Source organism: Lepisosteus oculatus, chromosome 7 (genome assembly GCF_040954835.1).
Source record: "Lepisosteus oculatus isolate fLepOcu1 chromosome 7, fLepOcu1.hap2, whole genome shotgun sequence".
Lineage (NCBI taxonomy): Eukaryota > Metazoa > Chordata > Actinopteri > Semionotiformes > Lepisosteidae > Lepisosteus > Lepisosteus oculatus.
The window spans coordinates 35,852,679-35,874,952 of NC_090702.1; the positions used below are offsets into that span (position 1 = coordinate 35,852,679).

At 32.1% G+C, this 22,274-nt stretch overlaps 1 protein-coding gene across 5 annotated transcripts in view; it reads right to left on the reverse strand.

The window, feature by feature from the left end:
* Nucleotides 1–640: 640 nt before the first annotated feature.
* tafa5 (TAFA chemokine like family member 5) overlaps nt 641–22,274 on the reverse strand; it is a 180,563-nt gene continuing 158,929 nt past the window's right edge. For 3 of the 5 annotated variants that reach the window (XR_001478998.2, XR_011190089.1, XR_001479000.2), the window contains exons 3-5: nt 18,917–19,044; nt 6,207–6,364; nt 641–3,432 (exon numbers count right to left, since the gene is read on the reverse strand). Coding sequence is in view for 1 of the 5 variants with exons in the window: in XM_015352543.2 (XP_015208029.1) it covers nt 3,424–3,432; nt 18,917–19,044 (137 nt within the window). In the remaining 4 variants the exon portion in view is untranslated. Of the gene's footprint in view, nt 3,433–3,739; nt 3,843–6,206; nt 6,365–18,916; nt 19,045–22,274 lie in introns of those variants that run through there. The other 2 variants (XR_011190088.1, XM_015352543.2) reach the window with 2 other exon arrangements.

Below are 22,274 nucleotides of genomic sequence, written 5' to 3' on the forward strand. Positions count from 1 at the left end.
AACTAAGACCAGGTTTACCTTATTTGCAGCTCATCAGTGTAGTTTAGCCATGTCTTAATTTTTATCTCATTATTATTTTATTCTTTCTCTCACCTGGAGGCTCCAGTATTGAAGCCCAAAGGTACCCAAAAGGAATGTAAATGAATGCTAAACAAAGTTATAATAAAGGCTTTGCTCCACAAAGACAGTAGAGCACACCTTTAAATGTTTTAACATTAACCAAGTGTAAGATAAGACAATAATGGAATGATTTTAAGAAGGAGAGTTAAACACTGATGAGCTTTAGTAGCTTTATCTAGGCTACTTGTTTATCTTTGTAATTACTGAAAAAGACAATGGAAACATCTCTGAGATTTAAATTATCCATTTAATACTGTGCTTCAAAGATATTCCATTATAGGTTCTTAGATACATATAAATGTATGTCAGTGTGCAAGTCTCTACCTGTATACAGTATATGAAAGCTGTAACTGTATCCTGACTCATAACAAAAACATAATCAATTTAAGTTAGAAATTTCTTGTTCACTGCATGACTAAATCGATCTTTGGTCTCCACATAAAGAAGTACTAACTTTTACACTCTTACCGTTTCCACAAACAACTTTTCACATAGAGAAAATATCATTTTCAACCACCAGTCAACACCAAAATGTTTATTAAGAAAAAAAAGTAAATACTTCAATGAAAACAAAATTGAATTTAGCCCTGGTAAATTCTTACCTCAGAGAAACTGACCAGATTTTCATCATAAAGATCACCCTATGAGTGATCAGAACCAGCTACTTAAAACATCCTTATGTGTGTAGTGCAATTCTGTTATGGACACTTTGTAGTGTCAGCCATAGGTAATTACTTTTTTTGTAGACTCATTTCTTTTGATTCATCTTCTTTTTTTTTGTGAATTTAGAAATACACCAGTTGACAATGGGAATGATGTGTGCAAAAGTTGAAAATATAGTTGAGTGGGACACTTAACGGTGGTAACAGTGGTAACAACATAATGTGTAGGAAGTTAATTCTGGTCATCTGAAAAGCATGTGCTGTCTTAGAAAGTGCACCATTCCTGCTAAGGGGGTTTGGGCTGAAATGAGTAATTTTACTATGAGAAGCTGGCAGTAGGGGGTATAGGGAGCAACTGGATCTGGTTCTAAAACAAAGAGATAGGTCAGGTTCTACTCTGTTCAGCTAAACCCAGTTCCTAATTTCATCACATTGTTTGCTTTAAGTAAAAAAAATAGGGTGAAATGTGTCCAAACCAAAGAATATCTATAACATTCTAAGTAAAAGCAGTGATTTACATGTATTGATTAAAAATAATAGATGTATTAGTTGTGAGAACACTATGTTGGAGTCCTGTGACATTTTAATAAACCACTTTAGTTAAAAGCTTTTATTGTTTGCAATGTTATAGAACTCCAAATTAGAATTTGAGAAGACCAATGAAATGTGTCTATGAAGCATGTAAACCCAATCACTATAAGTATTACTATAATGAAACAGTATAAACCTACAGTAAATGTATTTTATGAGTGCTCTCCAAGGTTTTCTTTCCAGTGAAAAGTAATTCATTTTGTCATTAGCACTTCAACTAACGCTATAAATGTATCCCTTTCATAGAATCTCAAATCCTTAATTTATTATGTCATTTAATTAATTTCAGTTAAAATATTGTTTAAGTAGATATGTTCTTGCCTATTCATTTTAAATCTAAAATACTTTTTAGATTTAATACAAAAGTTGCAGTGTTATACAATTTGGAAATGCCATAATTGATTTGAAAAAATATGCCCTAAAATTACCCTAAAAAATAAATTACCTTGGTTGTGATACTGATTCTACTCATTGGATATTTTATTTCATTATAGTGTATATTGTGGAATACAAATAATAAAGAAAGCCACAGAAAGTATTAACATAAAATAATAACCTTACGAAATCCACTGTGATTATTTTTCAACTGTTTATGTTCCTTTTTTCTTTCTTGAGACTGAAGATCTCAGTTTAGAAAATAATATTTTTTTCATGTATTTATTTCTTTCTTAAAATATTTTCAGAATAAAAAAGTAGCTTTATGTAAATTTTCTATTTTTTTCATTTATCCAGTCAAGTATCATCACTCTGAGGTCTGTGCTGTGCAACACAACAAAAAGTCAAAAGAAACAATGAGTAACGTCCCCCACGCTATTATACAGTACAATAGGACAAATAAGCCTTTAAACAGTACAGTAGTTCAATATATTAATATCAATGGGGTATAAAGACTATTATTGTTGATTTTCATTTCTACAGTGTTCTTACTGGACATGTTTTAAATTCAAAATATTCCAATGGGTAAAAAAATATAATTCAACAATCAAATGGAAAAAAAAGCAAAATGATAGCTTTTCTTGAATCCACTTTATATGACTGGCATAGTGACCACATTATTTGTGTTAAATAAGGTTTTCTACAAAGATACAACATATAAAACTGTTAAATATATAGCTTTAGGCTTTTCAAAATACATTTAATGAATTTTCCCAAACTGTTACTCTTTACTATGTTTTCCTTCAATAATAAATGATTTGTTCTATTACTGTCACCATCCATGCTTATTGCAAATTGTCCATATGCAGAGATTGAAAAAATGCAATTGGAAAGTACACACAATAATTATATATATATGTGTATTTATACACACATATATACACATGTGTGCGCATGTGTAGTTGTTCTATAATTTTGAAACAGCAATGTGTTAAGTCCAAGAATAAAAGTCAGCAAAGATTTAAAGGTGCTCCTTTTAAACCACATATTTAATGTCACAAGGCATTAACTGCCATCTTGTTGCTGTGCTCCATTAGAGCTGGTCAATTCAGAACAGTTGCTCCACAAAACATTAGGGACTTGAGTTTGTGGTGTGAAAGCTAATTTTGTAACATTCCATGGACCTTTGCTATTCACACCTGTTAACCTTGTCCACTTCAGTTGTTTTATTGTTGTTGTTCTTTGGTTGGCAAAAATGCTGTGAGAGTGACAAAATAAGTTCTGTCCAGATACTGTTCTTAAGAGTATCTCTCCCTTGCTCTTTTGTTTAGTCCGCGGGAACCCCAGGTTCATTCCTTTGAAAACCAGCTTCTTCTGCATCGGTTATGGGCAACATAAAATCCAATAGCAGAATTAAATCCAGTGTAGATTTCACAATGGACTGTAGTATTGCTCAGTCATATCTCTGATATCTACATTCTTCAATCCCGTACTCCAGTGTGGTGTTGAACAGACTTAAGCTCATGGTATAAGGAATTATGTTGTCCTATACAATGTAGAGAGACAGTTGAGCTGATGATACAACAGATGATCCACAGCAGTGAAACTTGACTAAGGTAAGTAGCTCACACAGAGTCTAAACCGCTCCTCTGAGGATTCTCTGTTGCTACATTTGTCAGGAGACCTGTGAATCAATAAGAACACATAAGTAAACATTTCGCATTACAGTAATTGTTATTTTGAGTGTAAGCAGTAAATATTCAATACAACATCAAACAAAAGAAACAAACAGTATCTTACCCACTCCTTAATTTAAACATGTTGAAATGTTCCTTTGAAAAGTAAACATTATGCTACATCTAGTATATTGAACTTACCATTGTATGAAAATTACAATTATTCTGAATAATAATATACAATAAATTTTTTCATAGCACTTTAATTACAAAAGATAAATCAGTGAAAGTGACTGAATATTGTAATACCTGCTGTGAACTTATGGTATCTCCCAAATCTTTTTTTCTAAATACTGTTTGATTATTAGTATTTATGGGTATTTCTCAGACTGATGAATCACAGTTTTAATACTGTAGTCTGTAATTAAAAAAAAGAGGTTGAAAGAACAAGGATCAGACAAACATGTTTTATATAAATTCCAATAAAATTGAAATAACATGCTTCCACTTTAGAACAGCTTCAGATGAACCTGGATTACTGAGGTTAAAAACCATGTTAAAATCCTTATTAAACACAAATGTATCTGTTTAGGGCTATCAAGTACATTACAAACGCTACTACTCTAAAATTTCATGCTTTTTATTGTATGAAATAATTTGATCTACAGTGCCCTCTAGCGATATAGTAGTTATGTTTGAATTAGTACAAATAAAAAAATGGCAATGCGTAGCAAGACATCTTAGACATATCTCAGTGGAATTAAAATGCAAATTAAGTGAAGTGCTCCTAAGGCAAAGTGAGCTACTTACTCCTGCTGGTTTATTATTATCTAAAACCATTTCCCTCAAAAGAATGCCAATCCAAGCAATTCTTTCATAACCTCTCTGAATTCTGCATTTTGGTATTGTAAAAGTAATTCACACAAGTCATGTAAGCATGCATAATTAGAAAAAAATTAAAACAAACACAAAACATAAGACATAATAACAATAGTTTATACTTTGTCTTTTTATGTGCTTGTGTGTACAGTTTGTACAGGCAGAATGGAAGCTGAGATTTATTGACTACTGTGAGAACAGTAAATGTAATTTAAATTCAAGATGAATTCAGTAGAAGAGCTAGGTATTTTTACTGTTTGCATGTAACACAAACCTAGAAAGACTGAAGTTCAATTTGGATTCTTCAGTGTACGACGGTGGCAATTCCAAGGAAACTATATGTATAAAGTCCTCCAAAATATAATGAAACTTTGTGTTTTCCTTTTTTTAGAATGCAAACACTTTCTTCAGATTAAGGCACAGAAATTATACTCATAACTATAGTTTCTTTTACAGTCATGTTGGATAGTATGACGATAGTTTTCTATCAGAGTTATGTATCATTATGATACAAGCACCTCCAGCCATTATGCATTAACATTATTTGAGTTCTTAATAGGTTGTATGGAGTTTGTGTTTTTATACTGTACTCTACTGAAACATTACAACTAAACATAACTGGTAGTTTTGTAATCCTAGTCTGAAGAATACTGTTAATTTATAGTAAAAATCTTGCATGAAGATCAATGTGATGCATATTGATTAGAAACTAGTGGAATTCTTGCTTGAAAATCATTTACTTTAAATTCTGTATATTAAAAATTATATACATAAATTTGTGTGTGAATCTATGCATTTTACTGCATTATATTAATGTAAGTTGCTAAGTATTATTTTTGTAAATCAAATATTGACCTTGGCAGGAATCCATCAAATAAGCAGTTTTCTATAATTGACAAAATAACTTGCAATATTGACAATTCTTTAAAACTGGATCACAGTGCATTTTATTTGTATATGTAGAATATGAATCCCTTAATATCCTGAATCAGTAAAGAGATAGTTTTGCCTGAGGCAGACTAAAATCATAAAGGCACAGACTCAAAAATATCAATTTATTGCAACATTATTTCATGTGCTTTTTAATGTTTTATTAATTGAACCCATTAAGTGTAGGGGGACTGTCTGAAGATTGAGAAGACTATGAGACAACTAATAGTATTCAATTACAACTAGAATTATAAACTGCTTGCCTTTTCATGGGCCTTTTAATCTCATTCCATTCCAAAGCACATCAAAAAATAGCTGGAGGATCCACCCAAACCACCACTGTGGTGCAGGACTCACCTGGGTGACAAACAAGAGGTACCTTGTACCAGGAGCCCCACCACAGCAGATCAGGTGGAGAAGTGAGAAATTACTTCACCCATTAAATTAAGGAGGGAATTTAGGGAGGACAGACTAAGCAGGCCCATAGTAAAATTTAGCCATGAAAAAGATATTAACATCCCTCCTCTTATGAGCAGTGCAATAGGATCTTAAAAGACTAAGTAATCAGAGGACATGTCTGTGGATGTAGAAAAAAATTAACATTAAAATAAAATGAAAATGATTCATACTTAATAGGACTATTGTGCATCTCTATTACACTAAGCATCACACTTCAGATGTGTTAGTAAAAAATGTCAACTTAACATTGACTTTAGAAGTGTATTTTTAGAATCATCAGAATATATGTAAAAGTAGGGGAAATAATCATCTTAAACAATATAGTTAGTTACAAACGTTGGGAAAGTTTAAATTAAGTCATAACCATTTTTATGTTATTCTTTCCACATGCAGAACTATTTCACAGTAAAGAAAATTCGAATGGCAGATATGGTATCAATCTCTTTCTTCAACAAATGCAAACTCAACCATTCAACATGCAGGTTAGTTTGACTTGAAATAGATTCATCTGTACCTTTTTAATGTTGTTAAGGCCCATATTGGTTTGCTGTTTTGTTGTTTTTTTCAAGTCTGCTCTTGACAAGTAGATGTTTTTCTCTGTCAGTCGGGTTCGCAAAGCGTTCCGCCATGTTTGTTTAAGTTTTGAAAGGGAATTCCATCACGTCATAGTGCCTGAAATTACAGGTATGATTTTGGTCGTTTTAGGGTCAGGCATAGGAGGTAAATTCAGTAATTGGGGTACAAATTGTAACGGCATGCAATAGCAATATCTGAAAACTTTGTTATTTAATACCTATTTAATCTCTTTATGCTAAATTATTGGATCCTTGTCTGAATATAAATCAAACAAGGTTCTTATTATACGACAAATGCATCGGCTATAGCCCAAAACCCAGACATTTTAGAACACAAGACATGAAAAAATCTAAATGCTATTTCTTTCCTTGAATACTATATCCTCTTCTTTTTTTTTAAAAAAAAAGAATGGCATTACTATATTTTACTATCCTAACCATAGAATAAATTAAATGGATGTGACTGTAATCAGAAATGTTTGTAATGAATTCAAAGCTTGTTTTTACAGAAAGGTAATGGCTGACCTTACTGGGCTGTGAGGCAGCGACACTGATGAAATGAAATGAACCTGAGAAGCGAACAAGCTTGGCTGATGACAAGGACCAGGACACAATGGTGACAGTGTCATTAGTCAACCCCACTGGGGTAGACTCTGAGCTATTCATCACTAAGCTATTTCTGAGTTAATAATCAAAAATAGCATATCTGTATCAAGAATAACACTATGAGCAAATAACAAATATATTTAAGTAGTGACATTATAGAAAATATGGATGTCGCTAATGGGTTCAGTTTCAGATGGTCTGTGGTTTTTAAATAAACTGAGATAATTTTGCAAAAATATTTTACCATTGAAAAGTGATAATGCTTTGAATGATTAGCAATTCTAAAGAATTTCTGTAACAGTTCTGACGTTTTGTCTAAGGTTATTTATATTTTTTCCCATTTTAAAAGCAATGTAAATTATTTCATATTTACTGTACAATATGGAGTAATCACAAAATAAATATACTGCAAAGTAAAATTTTGAAATGATATTAAAATAGAAATATATAAAAAAGAATATAAAAAGGTTTATTTTTAAATACAATAGATGAATATTCACAAGACAGTTAGAACTTTGAGTTACTGCTCTAATTATGAATGTTATTTTGAAATGCTCCATTTTCATTGATGAAGGGTATATTGACCGAAAGTTAATGGTGCATTGATATAAAAAAAATTATATTATATACTTTTTAAAGCATTTGAACGTTTTGTTATATTTGTGCTTCATTGAGTCTAATTGTTCATCTAAAATGTATTTTAGGAATAAGTAAAGGTTTATTCCATGCTGAAAAGAGAAGAGAAGAAACACAATGTTTCAGCTGTGGAGCCTTCTTCACGTATGTCAGGTATGTCTTAACACACCTGAAGAAGGCTCCACAGCTAAAACATTGTGTTTCTTCTATTCTCTTCAGCATGGAATGAACCTTTACTTGGTTCTTTGCAGCCTACCATGCTGATGCAGCTACCTACTCAAAATATATTTTAGCCAGGTTTCCTTAGTGTTAGATGTACAGTACTGTACATTAATGACATATTAAAACTGAAATTCTTGTAGTATATTTTTGTTTACAAAAATTAAAGTAACTGTACTAATGGGCAGGTGCCTCATGTAAAAGAAAGCTAAACATAAAATGTACAGGTATGATGAGTTCTTCAAGTCTGCACATTTTAATCAGTTCTGTGCCAGTTACTGTGTGTGATTATGTCTAGTGTGCATGATTGATGCAGAGAACAGGGAACTTCTAGGACAAGATGGTACCTGTGGGAGCCACATGTGTTAACCATGGACTAATCAGTCCTCCTTTCAGGTTCATTAGGAGAAAAAGAGTGACTAACCTGATGATACATTTCAAAACTTGAGAGTCTTCATTTGGCCTAGATTAATGGAGGAGTGTTATGGATATTTGAGATGAATTGTAATCAGCAGTTCTAATGTTGAATATAAAATAGCAATTCTAAACGTACTATATACTATAAATGTAATATATTATAGATGTATCAAAGGCCACCCTCCATCATATAGAATATGATGTATGTCATATATGCCATTGGTTGTCAGGTCCTTTAAACAAACAAACAAACAAACAAACAAACAAACAAACAAACAAATACTACTCTCCTAAGACAAAATGTAGATGATTTTTCTAGACATGCCACATGCCTAAATTATGATGTTACAATAAAAGCTTCACCATTAAAACAGTACAATAGATTAAAAGTCAGAGTGTCACAAAACCATAGTACGAGAGCTGGTGTTACTGTCAATGGCACTTATGGAACAAGAGAGATTGTTTATTTTTCATTGTCTTCTACAGTTGGTAACTTTCCCATTAACTATTATCAATGCTGATTATATCTTGCTAGAAACTCAGCAAAGAACTAGCAATCCATTTTCACAGTGTTCCTGAATATAACTACTATGTTTTATCTTACAAAGTACCTTTTAAATAACAATACACTGTGCTTTATAAGATGTCTGATATATGTGATGCTATGATTATTTAATTTGAAATACCCAAAAGTTCTGATTATTGCAATTCCCACTTGAAAGGGAATATTATGGGGCTGTAGCCTACATATACATCTTCTTCCTGTTCATTATTATTCCAGTTCATTATTATTACTAATGTGTTGTTGCTCTATTGCAGGCACTGAAGATATGGTTAATATAATTATTTTAAATATTTAGATATTTAAATATTTTTGGAGAATTTGTCAATTTCTTTTTTCTTTTATCAGTATTATATAAATGATCACATTCAATGTGATCTACAAATCATTTTACATGTGTTTACATGCCATTTTTTTACACATTGTAATTGCAAAACTAAATGAGTAGCATTTTTGCCAATTCCTTTTTTCATTCTGATTTTTATTTTATGGTTCCAGTTTTGTTACAAGAAGAAGCTATATGTCGACTGAGCAGATAGTGCTTTCCAGAATTATCCATATCCTGAATGAATTAAGAACAAAAACCAGCACATAAAAATAATTTTTAGAATATATGTCTTCCATAACAAATCTAAAAATGTTATACTTAGAACTTCGTTTCCTGAAGGTGATGTCCATGTGTTGCATTTGGATTTAATTTGACTCCCAAACAGCAAGCACAAACCTGTATGTGCTTCAAATATACATGGTTGTTTAGAATCTTGCAATTACATTTGAAAAGAATAACTCAATAAGTGAGATACTCTTTTTAGTAAACAGAGATTAATTTTCCGTCCACTGCCTTTTGTATACCCATGGTGACTGCAAGACTTTATAACCACACTGTATGTGCTGTTTGAAGCCAATGCAGACAACTTTGAAAAAAGAGTCCCGAGCATTAATATTATGAACACTTCCTCTTTGCACATAATACCAGCTGTCCTAAATTTTGTGATTCTATGAAACCTTCATCTTAATGTGCCCTGTTGTGCCAGCCACCCAATGGGATCAATTAGAAAGTTGTAACAGCATGAGCATCTATGGACTGAAAGGCCTCCTATCGGTTTTAGCTTTTCTTACAATATGTTCTTTTTTATTTTAAGCCCTCTCTATTTTGACACCACCAAATACATACAAACAGGTTCAGATTAATGAATGTTTTTACATTGACTTTCTCATCTTTAGAAACAGAGCGCTGTGAAAAATGTTAAAGTTTTGAAGAACACCTAAAAGAAATCGTACATTAAGTCATTTCTTATGATGTAGTGGATTGATTCTCTTTTAATTCAAAACATAAGTGAACTCCTTCCTTTTATTTTTAATAATTCATAAACTTTGGATAATTATTAGTAGCTGTCACTGTTACTTAGAGATAAGATATAATCTTTAACATCTGATTTTTAATTTACAAAAATAAACACAACAAAATATACATTTTTTATACCTGGGCTCACATACTTTAGTATCCATAATTTATAGTAAAGCTATAATATCATATAGTTTATGTCATGTAGTTTAGTTGTTTTCTCAGTAGTTCAGGGTAGAGCACATTTAATTCATAAATACCTGTAAGTCATGACTGAAGTGCGGACATAATGTAAATATAAACATTTAAATGTTTTAGAAGAGCAAATCGTGATTTTTCTTTCTATTGAAGTTAATCTATTACTTTTGATATTAAAGATCAAACCTACTACTTTAGCTGCAAAAGAGCACATGAATAATAAAGACCCAATGCCTGAAAGTGAATTCAGTAATCATTGTTTTGTACATATCTTCACAGTGAGAACCATGACAAGCATTTACAACTGATAATGAGTAAAATTTGGTCAACTCTGTAGCAGAGCCCTGCAAAATCTAAATTAAGTGTAAAATGTAGATTACACAAAATTTGGTCTTACCAAAAATATGCCTTATCCTGTACCATTTCTTTACACAAGTCATATATTAGATTTTTTAAAACAAGCTACCATAATAAGATTTATTTCCGTATTCAAATATATATACCGTACAATACCTAAAATAGTTATAATAGTTATACAATACCTAAAATAGTTATAAACTTTACTACATTTGGTTTTGGGTCTTTTTCAGGTCGTATGGATTTGCAGTTTTGCTCTTGCATTATTTGATTAGCAAGACATAGTTAACTTCCAAACATTTAGAAGTCAAAATAACTGATGCTTCTGATATAAGCTGAGGTATCCTGAAAATTAGCATAAAATAGTTACATTTTAATATCATGAACTACCAAACTGTTAAAAGGTTTGTTTTTTTCAGGAAGACAAAATTCAAAAATACAATTCTTAAAAATTAAAAAGACATAATTCTAAAAAAGAAATAAAAGAATAATAAAAAAACACTTCCGTACATGCTTCTGATGAGATTTTGATGATGTTTCAATTTTAAAATATAGAAAATCCCTCAGGATCAGACCTAATCAGAAATGATCTTACATCTTCATTTATTTTCCTACCTCAGATCTAAAAATAGAACTAAAAAACTCCTAAAAATTTTCCAGAGAGAAATGTATTGGCAGATATTTATAACAATGTAGAGTAGCTTTAAATATATTTTTTTCTAATTATTATTAGTAAGAAACATCATTATCAAGGTGAACAACTACATGCCTGTTTTAAGATTACAATGCAGAACACAATGACCCCAACACAGCACAAATGGTGTTGTTTTCTTAGCTAATTATCTAGATTTCTGTATGTTCTATACACAGGTATCTGTATGGAGATGTATTAAAGTCCTTACAGAAAACTCAGCCCATAACAGATTATTATCACACAGTATAAAACATTTTTTTATTTAGATGTTAGAAGATAACAAAGGGGGTGCTGCATTCTCTGTAGTGAGAATGTTAGTGTCAAAATGCAATGATGGAATGAGTTAGAATGATTAGTAATATACACATTCCCTTTGCATTTACAGTAATTCCTATTTTATAAGTTCTGTCATTTTGAAGAAGCTGTTTTTTATGTTACAAAATAAACAGTTTTTTTATAACAGAATCACAGAAACATCTTTGGTTGAGTGAATGTGCATAATTAATAGATGGAAACATTGGTTCTGTCAAAAAATGCTTTGCCATAAAAAGAATTAAAAGAAAACATAATTCATAATACGTTTTTCCATTTTTCTGGATTTACAAAAATACAATTCCAGTGTGAATTCCATAGTACAACAAAGCACCAGCAATGGTTTGTGATAGAGTATCCTAATTTATTAAAAACAAAATTTACATTTAATTTTATAATGTCAATGGCAACACTTACTTTTTTCATGAAAAAGTGAGCCTGTCTATGTAGGTGAAGAATGACAAATTCCTTCATCAAACAAAAATCTTATATTGTCTATTTAATAAGCCAAATTAATAAACACCAACAAATGACAGAATTATGGACATCATAACATAATCCAGAATGGCTGTTTTCAAAGGACATATCAATGTAATTATGAAAGCAGTTCCCTGAACAATAACATTTATCCTTTATAAGAGCTCTAATGCAGTGCATCGTGCTCTTACCTTACAGTAATGCACATTTATTACACTAAAGAATTACATGAATGGAGTTTTATATAGATACTGCATACTTGTCTTGACGTTTTAAGAGGTTTTGCATTAATGAGTTTTGTTTTCATGAAAATACTTAAGCATACAACTCTTTTGAAAGTCCCTATTTATGCATGGTAGTATCTGTTGGGTACAGGTGACAGGCAGTACTAATCTTAGATTTAATTAGAACTGGATAAAAATGTTTTCAGCTAAACTTTGGATGTGACCTTGGGCAGCCCAGTGGTGTTTGCACTGCAACCTCACGGCTCTTAGGTTCTTGTGTTGAATCTGGATTTACACATCCTGCATGGAGTTTACAGGTTCTTTTCACGTTCATGTAGATTTTTGCTGGGTGCTGTGGTTGGTGTGTGTGTGTGCGCAAACGTACCTTGCCTCATGAACATGAACTGTTTTTGTCATTTATAAACCTGTGCTCAAAGTGTATAATTTTGACAAATTAGTACTTGTAGACTAGTGTCTTTAAACACACTTTGTTTAAAAAAAAAACTGATTAAAGCGCAATTCATTTTGTAATTCATAGCAACGCTTTTGCTGATGAAGCTTAAATAATACATACAGGTTTTTGCTTAGGAGCCTAATACAAAGAAGTCACCAATTACTGTTAACAAAAACAAGATAAATAATTTATGCTATGGAACTTACATCATCAAAACTGTGGCCAAGTATCTGGAGATGAGTAGATGCCTAATTTTATTAAACAAAATTAGCCAAGAGACATATTTCAATAAATTAAAACATGAAGTTAATTTCTTATAAAAATGAAGTCTAAATCAAATAAAAGTCATGATCAGCTAAATCTTGATTTTGTTTTCTTCAAATAAGGACTCAAAAAATTTACATTAAAATCCCAATATCAGTATTGTTTTATGTCTAAAACAGATACTCCTAGGCTGACAATGGGTTAGTACCTGAAGTTTAAACCAGAAGTTTAAGTTCAAACCAGACTTTCTTTGAAATTGTCTTTGTAAACAAAATTAACATCATATACACTATTGTATTGGATATGCTTTCCAAGACCTTTGTCTCAGCGCAGTGCTCAGTGGCGATGCACATATTCACTAGTGCTACTGAAAAATAATTTGACTTTCTTAATTGATATGGCAAAATGACTTTTTCATTTGCTTTGAAAGCAACTTATACCATCTTAGTATACCATCTTATAAAAAATCAGATCCCATGTTAAAGCAATCACCCACTCATAAATTTGAATTAAAGGTAATATTTTCTTCATGCATTTCCTGCTTTTTAAAGGTATATAAAAACCAGTGCCTAAGGGGAAATATAATGGCTCTGTTTTGATTACCTTTATGCCATAGTGTATACTTTTATTTTTCAATTTTATTTCACTGATAAGACCTAACCTGAATATTCTTATGCCTAGAAAGTTTAGGAATATGTAACATGTAGGCAGATTAGAGTCATTTACATTGCATCAACATAGTATTCTTCAATCTGCAGAATTCAATGTTTTCATTTTTAATTATTTTTGATTTATTTTAGTAAAATTACAAACATAATGCCTCGGAGATAACATCATAGAGTGAATTTCACAGTGAACAGAAGCTGTACAGGTTAGGAATGCAAGTTACACTGCATTTGTTGCCTAATACATGCTTTCTGCTGAAAATGCAGCAAAGGTCTATGTAGCAATGACAAGTAGTCTGTGCTCTGAACTCACTGAAAGATTGTGGAGTGAAATCCCAGGTGAGGCATTGCTGTTGTACCCTTAAGCAAGGTACTTCACTCAGATTTCCTCGGTAAAATACCCATCTGTACAATTGGGTATGAATACATGTATAATATGGCCAGCAGCCATATCACCCTGCAACTCACAACTAGCAACTAGCAACCCCCTGAAGCTAAGCAGGTGTGAGCCTGGTCAGTACCTGGGTGGGAGACCTCCTGGGTAAAACCAAGGTTGCTGCTTGAAGAGGTGTTAGTGCAGCCAGCAGGGGGTGCTCACCCTGTGGTCTGTGTGGGTCCTAATGCCCCAGTATAGTCATGGGGACACTATACTGTAAACAGGCGCCGTCCTTCGGATTAGACGTAATCCTGACTCTCTGTGGTCATTAAAAATCCCAGGGCGCTTCTTGAAAAGAGTAGGGGTGTAATCCCGGCATCCTGGCCAAATTTCCCACTGGCCCTTACCAATCATGGCCTAATAATTCCCCTCTATGAATTAGCTACATTACTCTGCTCTCCTCCCCACTGATAGCTGATGTGTGGTGAGCGTTCTGGCGCACTATGGCTGCCGTCACATCATCTGCACATTGGTGGTGGTGGTGGAGGGGAGTGGAGGGGAGTCCCCATTACCTGTAAAGCGCTTTGAGTGGAGTGTCTAGAAAAGTGCTATATAAGTGTAAGCAATTATTATTACTATTTTAACACACTTTAGATAAACATATAAGCTAAATTAATAATAAGGGACTCAATTAAAACTAATTACAGGCTAATTTAACAGACCAAGATAAGTGATATTTGCAAATGTCCTTACCTAAAATAACATTACACGAAACCAGTGATATGGATCTTTTTAAGTAACACTGCTGAAATATTTATATTTAAGTAAGATGATTTGCACTGAACTTTGTTATTTCCCTGTTACATAAAGTTGTTTATTGTCCATTGAGTACATGTATAGGCTTTATGGATGTCTTAGGTACATTTGTGGGATCATTTTTTCTATTAATGATTTTGTCGTCTTCTATACTTTCTTGACAAATGTTTATTAAAAACATGTTAGTAAATAAAGGATGTTTTGAGCAATAATGTGAGTGTAAAGAGCAAATCTGAGTTCCTTTTTCTTCTCTGTCAGTAGCACTCAATTTCACTGTCTCTGAAAAACCCTGCAGTAATATTGCATTTAACTTAAACAAGTGAATCAATCCCATCCCCCACCTTGAGTTTCCTCCAATTTCTTTCCCAATGGGAGCTTAATTGGGCAAATTCAGTATATAACTATTCTTTCATTTTCTAAACACGTGGAAATTAAAGATGGTTGCCAATATGAATATGCTGTTTCCTGTTTTTGATATGAACAGGAAACAGATAAAACTTTGACAAATATCTTAAGAGAATTGTTTTTATGAATCTTCAGTTCTATATTAGGCGCATGGCTATGCTAAATTGCCCATTCCATGAGGAATGGGAATGGGGCACCCTCCTCATTAATCTGCCCTGACAAGAGTAGCTCTGCTACAAAGCCAACCCCAAATTAGTTGGTAGAAGGATCTTATGAAGATAAAGTAATGTAACTACTTTTTTTCTAATTTAAGTGCCATTATCCGCTGATACTTTTATGTTACAGACAATAATAATGTCAGATTTAAACTTTATAATGATACAATTATCAGACAAATGAAATTTAGCACATATTAACCAGATCACAGTCAGTGTGATAAGGCTTATGGAATTTAAAGATTTTAAGACATTGTATAGCAATTATCTTCCTTTTTATTGCACTTTTTCTGAAATACTGGACAAGTGTTCTATCTGTAATATGGCTTTGAGAGATGAGAACAGATAAAAATAAAACATAAATATGCATAAATATGATGTCGTATAGTTTATTTGGACTTTAAACACTTTTTGAATCGGCAGTTACAGTAATTTCTTAATTATATACCAACTGTTTTTCAATTGTCATTAAATAAAGTAATTTGCTCACATCCACGGTCAAAGCTACAACTCAGGAAAGATGAAGACCTTTGAAATGTGGGCTTCTTTTTGCATCCCATCCCAGAGTGCAAACAACTGTGTTATCATGTCAGAAAGAGGACTGACACACCTCTTACTGATAAATATCACAAATTCACAGGCACTTCCCCAGCACTCACTAGTATGCAATAATCTAAGGACTCCCCATTCAACTGCAGCCTATCAGTGCCCAGAGGCACTTAGCCAATTGTATCCCAATTCGTGGAATTCGAGATCACAGTCAAAAGCACTTACTGTATTTGACTCAAGTATCTGTAAGTTGCATGTTTTATATTGAGCTTCAAGCAAAAAGCCAAAGTTTTAATACAATTTTTACCTTAAAAATACAAAAGCTACAGATCAAATTTTCTGATCTTTAGACATTACATTGATCCCTGGTAGATCACTTGTGCATCACAATCACAACTGTGAATAAATGTAGCTAACTAATATTAGATTTTTCCGTTTTTGCTTTTCTCTGTGACAACTCACTGTTTCTTTTTCATCTCAGTAAAGAAACATTTTGTGTTTTACATACATGTTCTGTGTAAATCTATGATCTAAAATAAATGTAATCAAATGCCCTTATTGTATTAGTATTTCTATTTTTATAGTATTATATTTAAATGAATATATATAGCTAAAGGAAAGCATGTCAACAAAAATATCCATTTGGAATGATGGTCCTTTAAGAAAGACTCAGTTTTTGTCAGTTTTGTTTTGCACTTCTGAAACACATTGAAATAGATCTCATCAGAGAGAAAACAGATGTGATGATCAGGATGATGACAAATCTTGCCTGAATATAATTTGAGCCTCAAATACAAGAATAATAATACTAACAAAGTAACATAAAAGCAATGGAATAGTTTCAAGAAAGAGGCAATTCTCTCACCATAGTTTCCTTCTCACAAAGTTTCAAGAACTGAGCTGCACACGCAAACCCAATCAGCAACTGAATTATTATGTTATGTGATTATATCAGAATTGTGTCTGAATTTGAATAGTCCTTATACAACTGCAGACAAACTTACTAGCATCCTTTATTTGAAATAATGTAATTCATTCATTAATTGTGAATGAGGAATAAGGATTTATTGTGAGGAAATGCAATACAGCTCTAGTAATCTGATATATTCTGTGAAAAAAACAGAAAACATATACTGTACATATTATATGTACAGTATATTATATATTATATATTATATATTATATATTATATATTATATATTATATATTATATATTATATATTAAGATGACTGTTTTTATTAATGACAACTTGAATGCCCTTTTTATCAAGTATGGCTTCAAATGAGCTTACATTGTTCAACCTGTTTAAAGAACCTTGTCTAGTCTGTCAATTTTTTAACACGATTTAGGATATTTTTATCATTGGGGCATTTATTTCTCTTGTCTTTCTTCCATAAAAGTATCAGTATCTGAGGAATATAACGTATGATAACAAAGTTCTTTTTAAAAAGCACACGGCTTGATATAGTAATTTATGGAGTTACTGTTGCGTTGTAAAATATAACTAGCCCCTAATAGCTGTGTAACTGAATGAAATGTGGTGCTTAAAAAATATCCTGACTGATCACAGCATGTGTTCTATTAAATCAAGTTAATCTGTGCCTTGGCTGTTGACAAAGCCCCGGATTTTTTATTAATCCACCCCTGAAATTCACTGTGTGATACAGAATGGGTTATTTCTTTGAAGCTTTTTTATCTTCATAAACAGTACATATTTCACTCTTTTAAGGCTGACAATGTTTTTTTTATACATACATAAAAAATATTTCCTTTTTTTAAAAACATTTGCATACTTCAGAACAATTCCTTTAAAGGATTTGGGCTGTTAGATATCAAACCAATATCACCTTTGTTTAAGAAAACTAAAGTGTATAAAATGTTTTGGTAAATTAAACATTTAAGATTTCATTAAATATTATTGTCATTCAGGATCAAAGAGTAATAAAGAAAAAAATATCTAAAACTTTATATTAATTTAGCAAAGTACATATAATATGAAATCATCTCACTATTTTATAAGCCACTGTGATCAGAAAACAAGTTTCCATGAGTTTATTTTATTTTGTGGTCACCATTCTGATACTTTTACATCAGCAAAACAGATGTCACTAGAACAATTCTCATTCTCATAATGTTTAAGGTACTTTTTGATTACAAAAAAAAATAATTTCTTAATTACAGACTACAGTAAACCCAGTGTGATGCTCAAATAAAGTACAATAAAATAAATACATATTTACTGACATTAATGGCTCATTAATGAAAGGAAAAATAAGAATTGATTTAAAAATCAATTTCGAGTATCTGCTCAGTTTGTTTTTTTTTTTGCTGGGGGGAGGGTTATACACAATGTGGTACTATCAAACATTAAAAGTTAAATATATTGATTTCCAAGTTAGGCTTTAATAATCATTTTGAAACCTAATTCTCATTTTTTAACAATATATTAGTGTCCCAATTCCCTTGTGAAAGAACACCAACAGACAAAGAGTATGAATGAACACTTTAAAAATTACTATTGTTTTCCATTTAGGAGAAACATGGGTATTACAATCTTTGCTTCATTGCATGAAGCAAATAGGTTAACAATTACACTTTGACAAAAGATTTAATAAGTTATTTTGGAGCTCTCCAGGTATACATGAACTCATAAATATGTAAATGTTCTGGAATGCTTTCATGCAGATATCTGCCAAATTGCATTTATTTTTCCCAACTAGTTTGTTACCGCTGAGAGATGCATTATTTTTTAAAAGACCTCTCTTGTTTACAGGAGGAGAAGGAGAAGTTTAGTTCTGGGAGATATTAAGGACATACTGTATGGGACCCGGGCAAATGGAAACATTGTGTAACTTACTGTTGTTGTTTTAACTCGGCCTCCAGGTTGCGTACAAGTCCAGCCTGATTTATTTACTAACAAATTACAGCCTTCACCTTCCAAACAGGGTAGCATTTCACACCATTGCTTTGTCTTTACAATTCGTGCTGCAAAAGGAAAAAAAAACAACAATATTAATTTTGCACTGAGGTAAACTGTACTTAAGTAGTGGTTATTTCTTTCAGATAAATATAAATATGTTTGATAAGATGCCAAAGACACACTGAAAATATAATAATACATACATAAAACAATTTTAATGTGTATTAACGTTTGCTATTAAATACAGAAACACATTTTACATTTTTAACATTTTGTTATGAAAGCTATGATTTATAATTGTATTCTGAAGGTCCAGGCTCATATTTCAGAGGTTGTCTATGCATGATTTGAGTAAAATTGACATTTGTAAGTACAATCAAATAATATAATTATTAGCAGCTGTTTACAATACATGCATAGGAAACTATGAGACAAAGACATATTCAAACTAAAAAACAGAATAAACAATTCTAGAATTGCCATTATAAGAATGAGGACACAAATTATGAAACAATAGGAGATAAAAGTTCCATGTCTACAACACAAATTAACTTAAAATCTACAATAAAAATGTAGTTAAGACTTAAATAAGGAGCACTTTTTGAAAGAATAAAGAACATGATTTAAAATGAAGTAAAATAAATAAATAAAATATACATAATGCATATTAACTATCTTTATAATTCTTGAAGCTGACTAGGCAGGAGACAATACATGTTAAAATGTCACATGATACAATTATCATATTTTTAAAAAATATAGTTACATTACATTTAGGTAACCTCTTCAAGATTTATAGATTAATATTTCCAGTGGTATATTCTAATTCTCGCTAAAGTTTCTCTAAAGATAAATTTTCCATTCAGGGCAAATCACATAGTCTTGGGATTCAATAACTGAAAGAAAGAAAATGTCACTTCTTAACTGTGAACAGGTTATTCTCAGTAGCAGAGTACATTTGAGCATTCAAGTTCGGGTCAGGTGGGTTTAACTGTGGGATCTTCAGTCTATTTTCCACCAGCTGCTGTTGGCTAGATGCTTGAAAGACTGGGGGCCTTACTGATAACACCAAGTTTGCCCTAAAGCTTTGTTCTTTGAATTCCAGGATTGTAGTGGAAAAATAAAGCAGATGGCTTTGCCATGAAAGTGCCTCAGAACGTATGTGTTGTCTTCAGCTCTAACAAGCTGGTGTGTGGTTTGAGGGTATTTGTCAGGTTGAATAATGCCATTCCTGAACAACTTGGAAAATGAGAATGAAACAGATGCTGATTTGAACACAATCTGTTATTTCTTTAATACCCCACTTAAACGTTTTTATTAGAACTTAGGTAATTAGAAATCAACCAAATGCCTCAGCTTCTGCTCTTAAATAGTTGCTGAATTCCTAACTGGTCAGTCTTACTGTATGTGCATATGAGGACATTTTGGCAAATGGTCAAGCAGACATAGTATGGAAGTCATACTATTGTAGTAACAAGCCAGGTTTCCTTAAACAGTCACTTTCAACATCTTTAATTTATCTAAAAGAGCATAATTTATCTCATCATTTATATCGCAGCAAAATACTTGAAACAAAATTTCTATGATCTATACAAAATTAGCAAAACACCAAAAGCTTAAAATCCCAGTACTTCCATCCTTACAATCTTACATTCCAAATAATAAAGGGCATTTTTATCAAGCACAAAATAAAAAGATTATATTTTTGTATCTTAACATATTTAAATATCTATTTTTAAAAAGTAGGCCACTCATCTACTTACATTTACATATGATGCCACCTGAATTAGCCCTTAGAGAGAGGGGGAAATGCACATTTATTTTCAAACACATCTCATTTCTGTGAAAAAAAGACTGGGGAAAATATAGCTTATACTAGGAAACAAGAAAATGCTTTTCACCTTGTCTTTACTTGTAAATTAGACCTTTTAAAAATTTACTACACACAAGACATACAGTATATTGTTAAGTATATTCCTATTTTTCATAAATATTTCAAGGAAAACACTTGCTCCCTATTCTGAAACACATTAATTCTTACATGTGTTCAAGATGTCAGTGCTAGTATGACATTCTGTGCACTCAACAGATGTATCTTAAACCAATTTTATCCAAGCTAAATGCAACTAATACCCATGATATGAAACTATGTCAATAGATCAGGATATATAATAAGCTAACTGGACCAAATATTTTACATTAATTTAAAAATCCTGTGTTTTGAAATAGTAATCTGAAAAATGTTCTCTCTACTATTTCTGGAAAAACAGTTATTTAGTTAGGCCTATATTTTATCAACAAAAAAAACTGATTCAAACACATTTACAAATCAACTCATGTCAGAATATGTGTGATGCAGAGATGTTGGGCTTGAGCACATTATATAGGTCTTAACATTTACATGATGGCATGGATCATGTGTCTATGTAGAAATAAAGGCCTTATCTCAGAAAGTGAAAAAAAACTCTCAGTCTATCTCACCTCCCAGAGAATCTACAAAGGGCAGTGCCCCTTTGTAGGCTCATTGTGTGTGAGGAAGTTTCTACGGTCCCTATTTGCCTATGTTCAGGCACCTGTAAGCTCTCGGGTTCTTTATCTTCAGTCACTTAAACATTGTTTAAATCAAAAAGGCTCCAGCTAGCTTTAGTTTCCTACAGTAGGTGACCCATAGACACTACTAGTTTTTACAAAATACATCTATAACTGAACCTTGGGTAATAGATAACTAACATTTATTGTGCTGTAGGGATTACCCTTTATTTGTCCTTGACATGACTGCAAGAAGAAGGGACAGAAAAGCACAACTGCAGACCAACTATTGTTTTTCATTGATTATCAATTGGGTGTGCTGATAATGGAGGGGGATAGACACCAAGAGCAAGAATATAGCAGTAGGTAGCAGTCCATGTTGTAGAGAATAAATTTTCCCTGATTATATTGGATGAGAGAAATTAAACAAATTATACTTAAAAAAAACATTTTAAATCCCCTTTTAAAGCCTCCCAAATTCCAACCCCTCATCCTCTCCACGGGCAGGTTATGAAAAGTGGGAGACTTTTCCCACCCAGACCATTACAGTTACCATAAAGGCCAGTCTGGAATCACCTGGAAATATGCTGGCTAATAGGGCAATAGTGAAGCTACCTTGTGGTAGCTTGAAGTTACCTTGTACCTTCCTGATGTCACAGGCCACCTGCCTTGTGACATCAGGAAGGAAGAAGGCTAAGGGAGAAAACCCTGGCAGAAAATCTTGTGTGGAAATTAAGTGGCCAGCTGCCCACACTGGTGGGGTCAA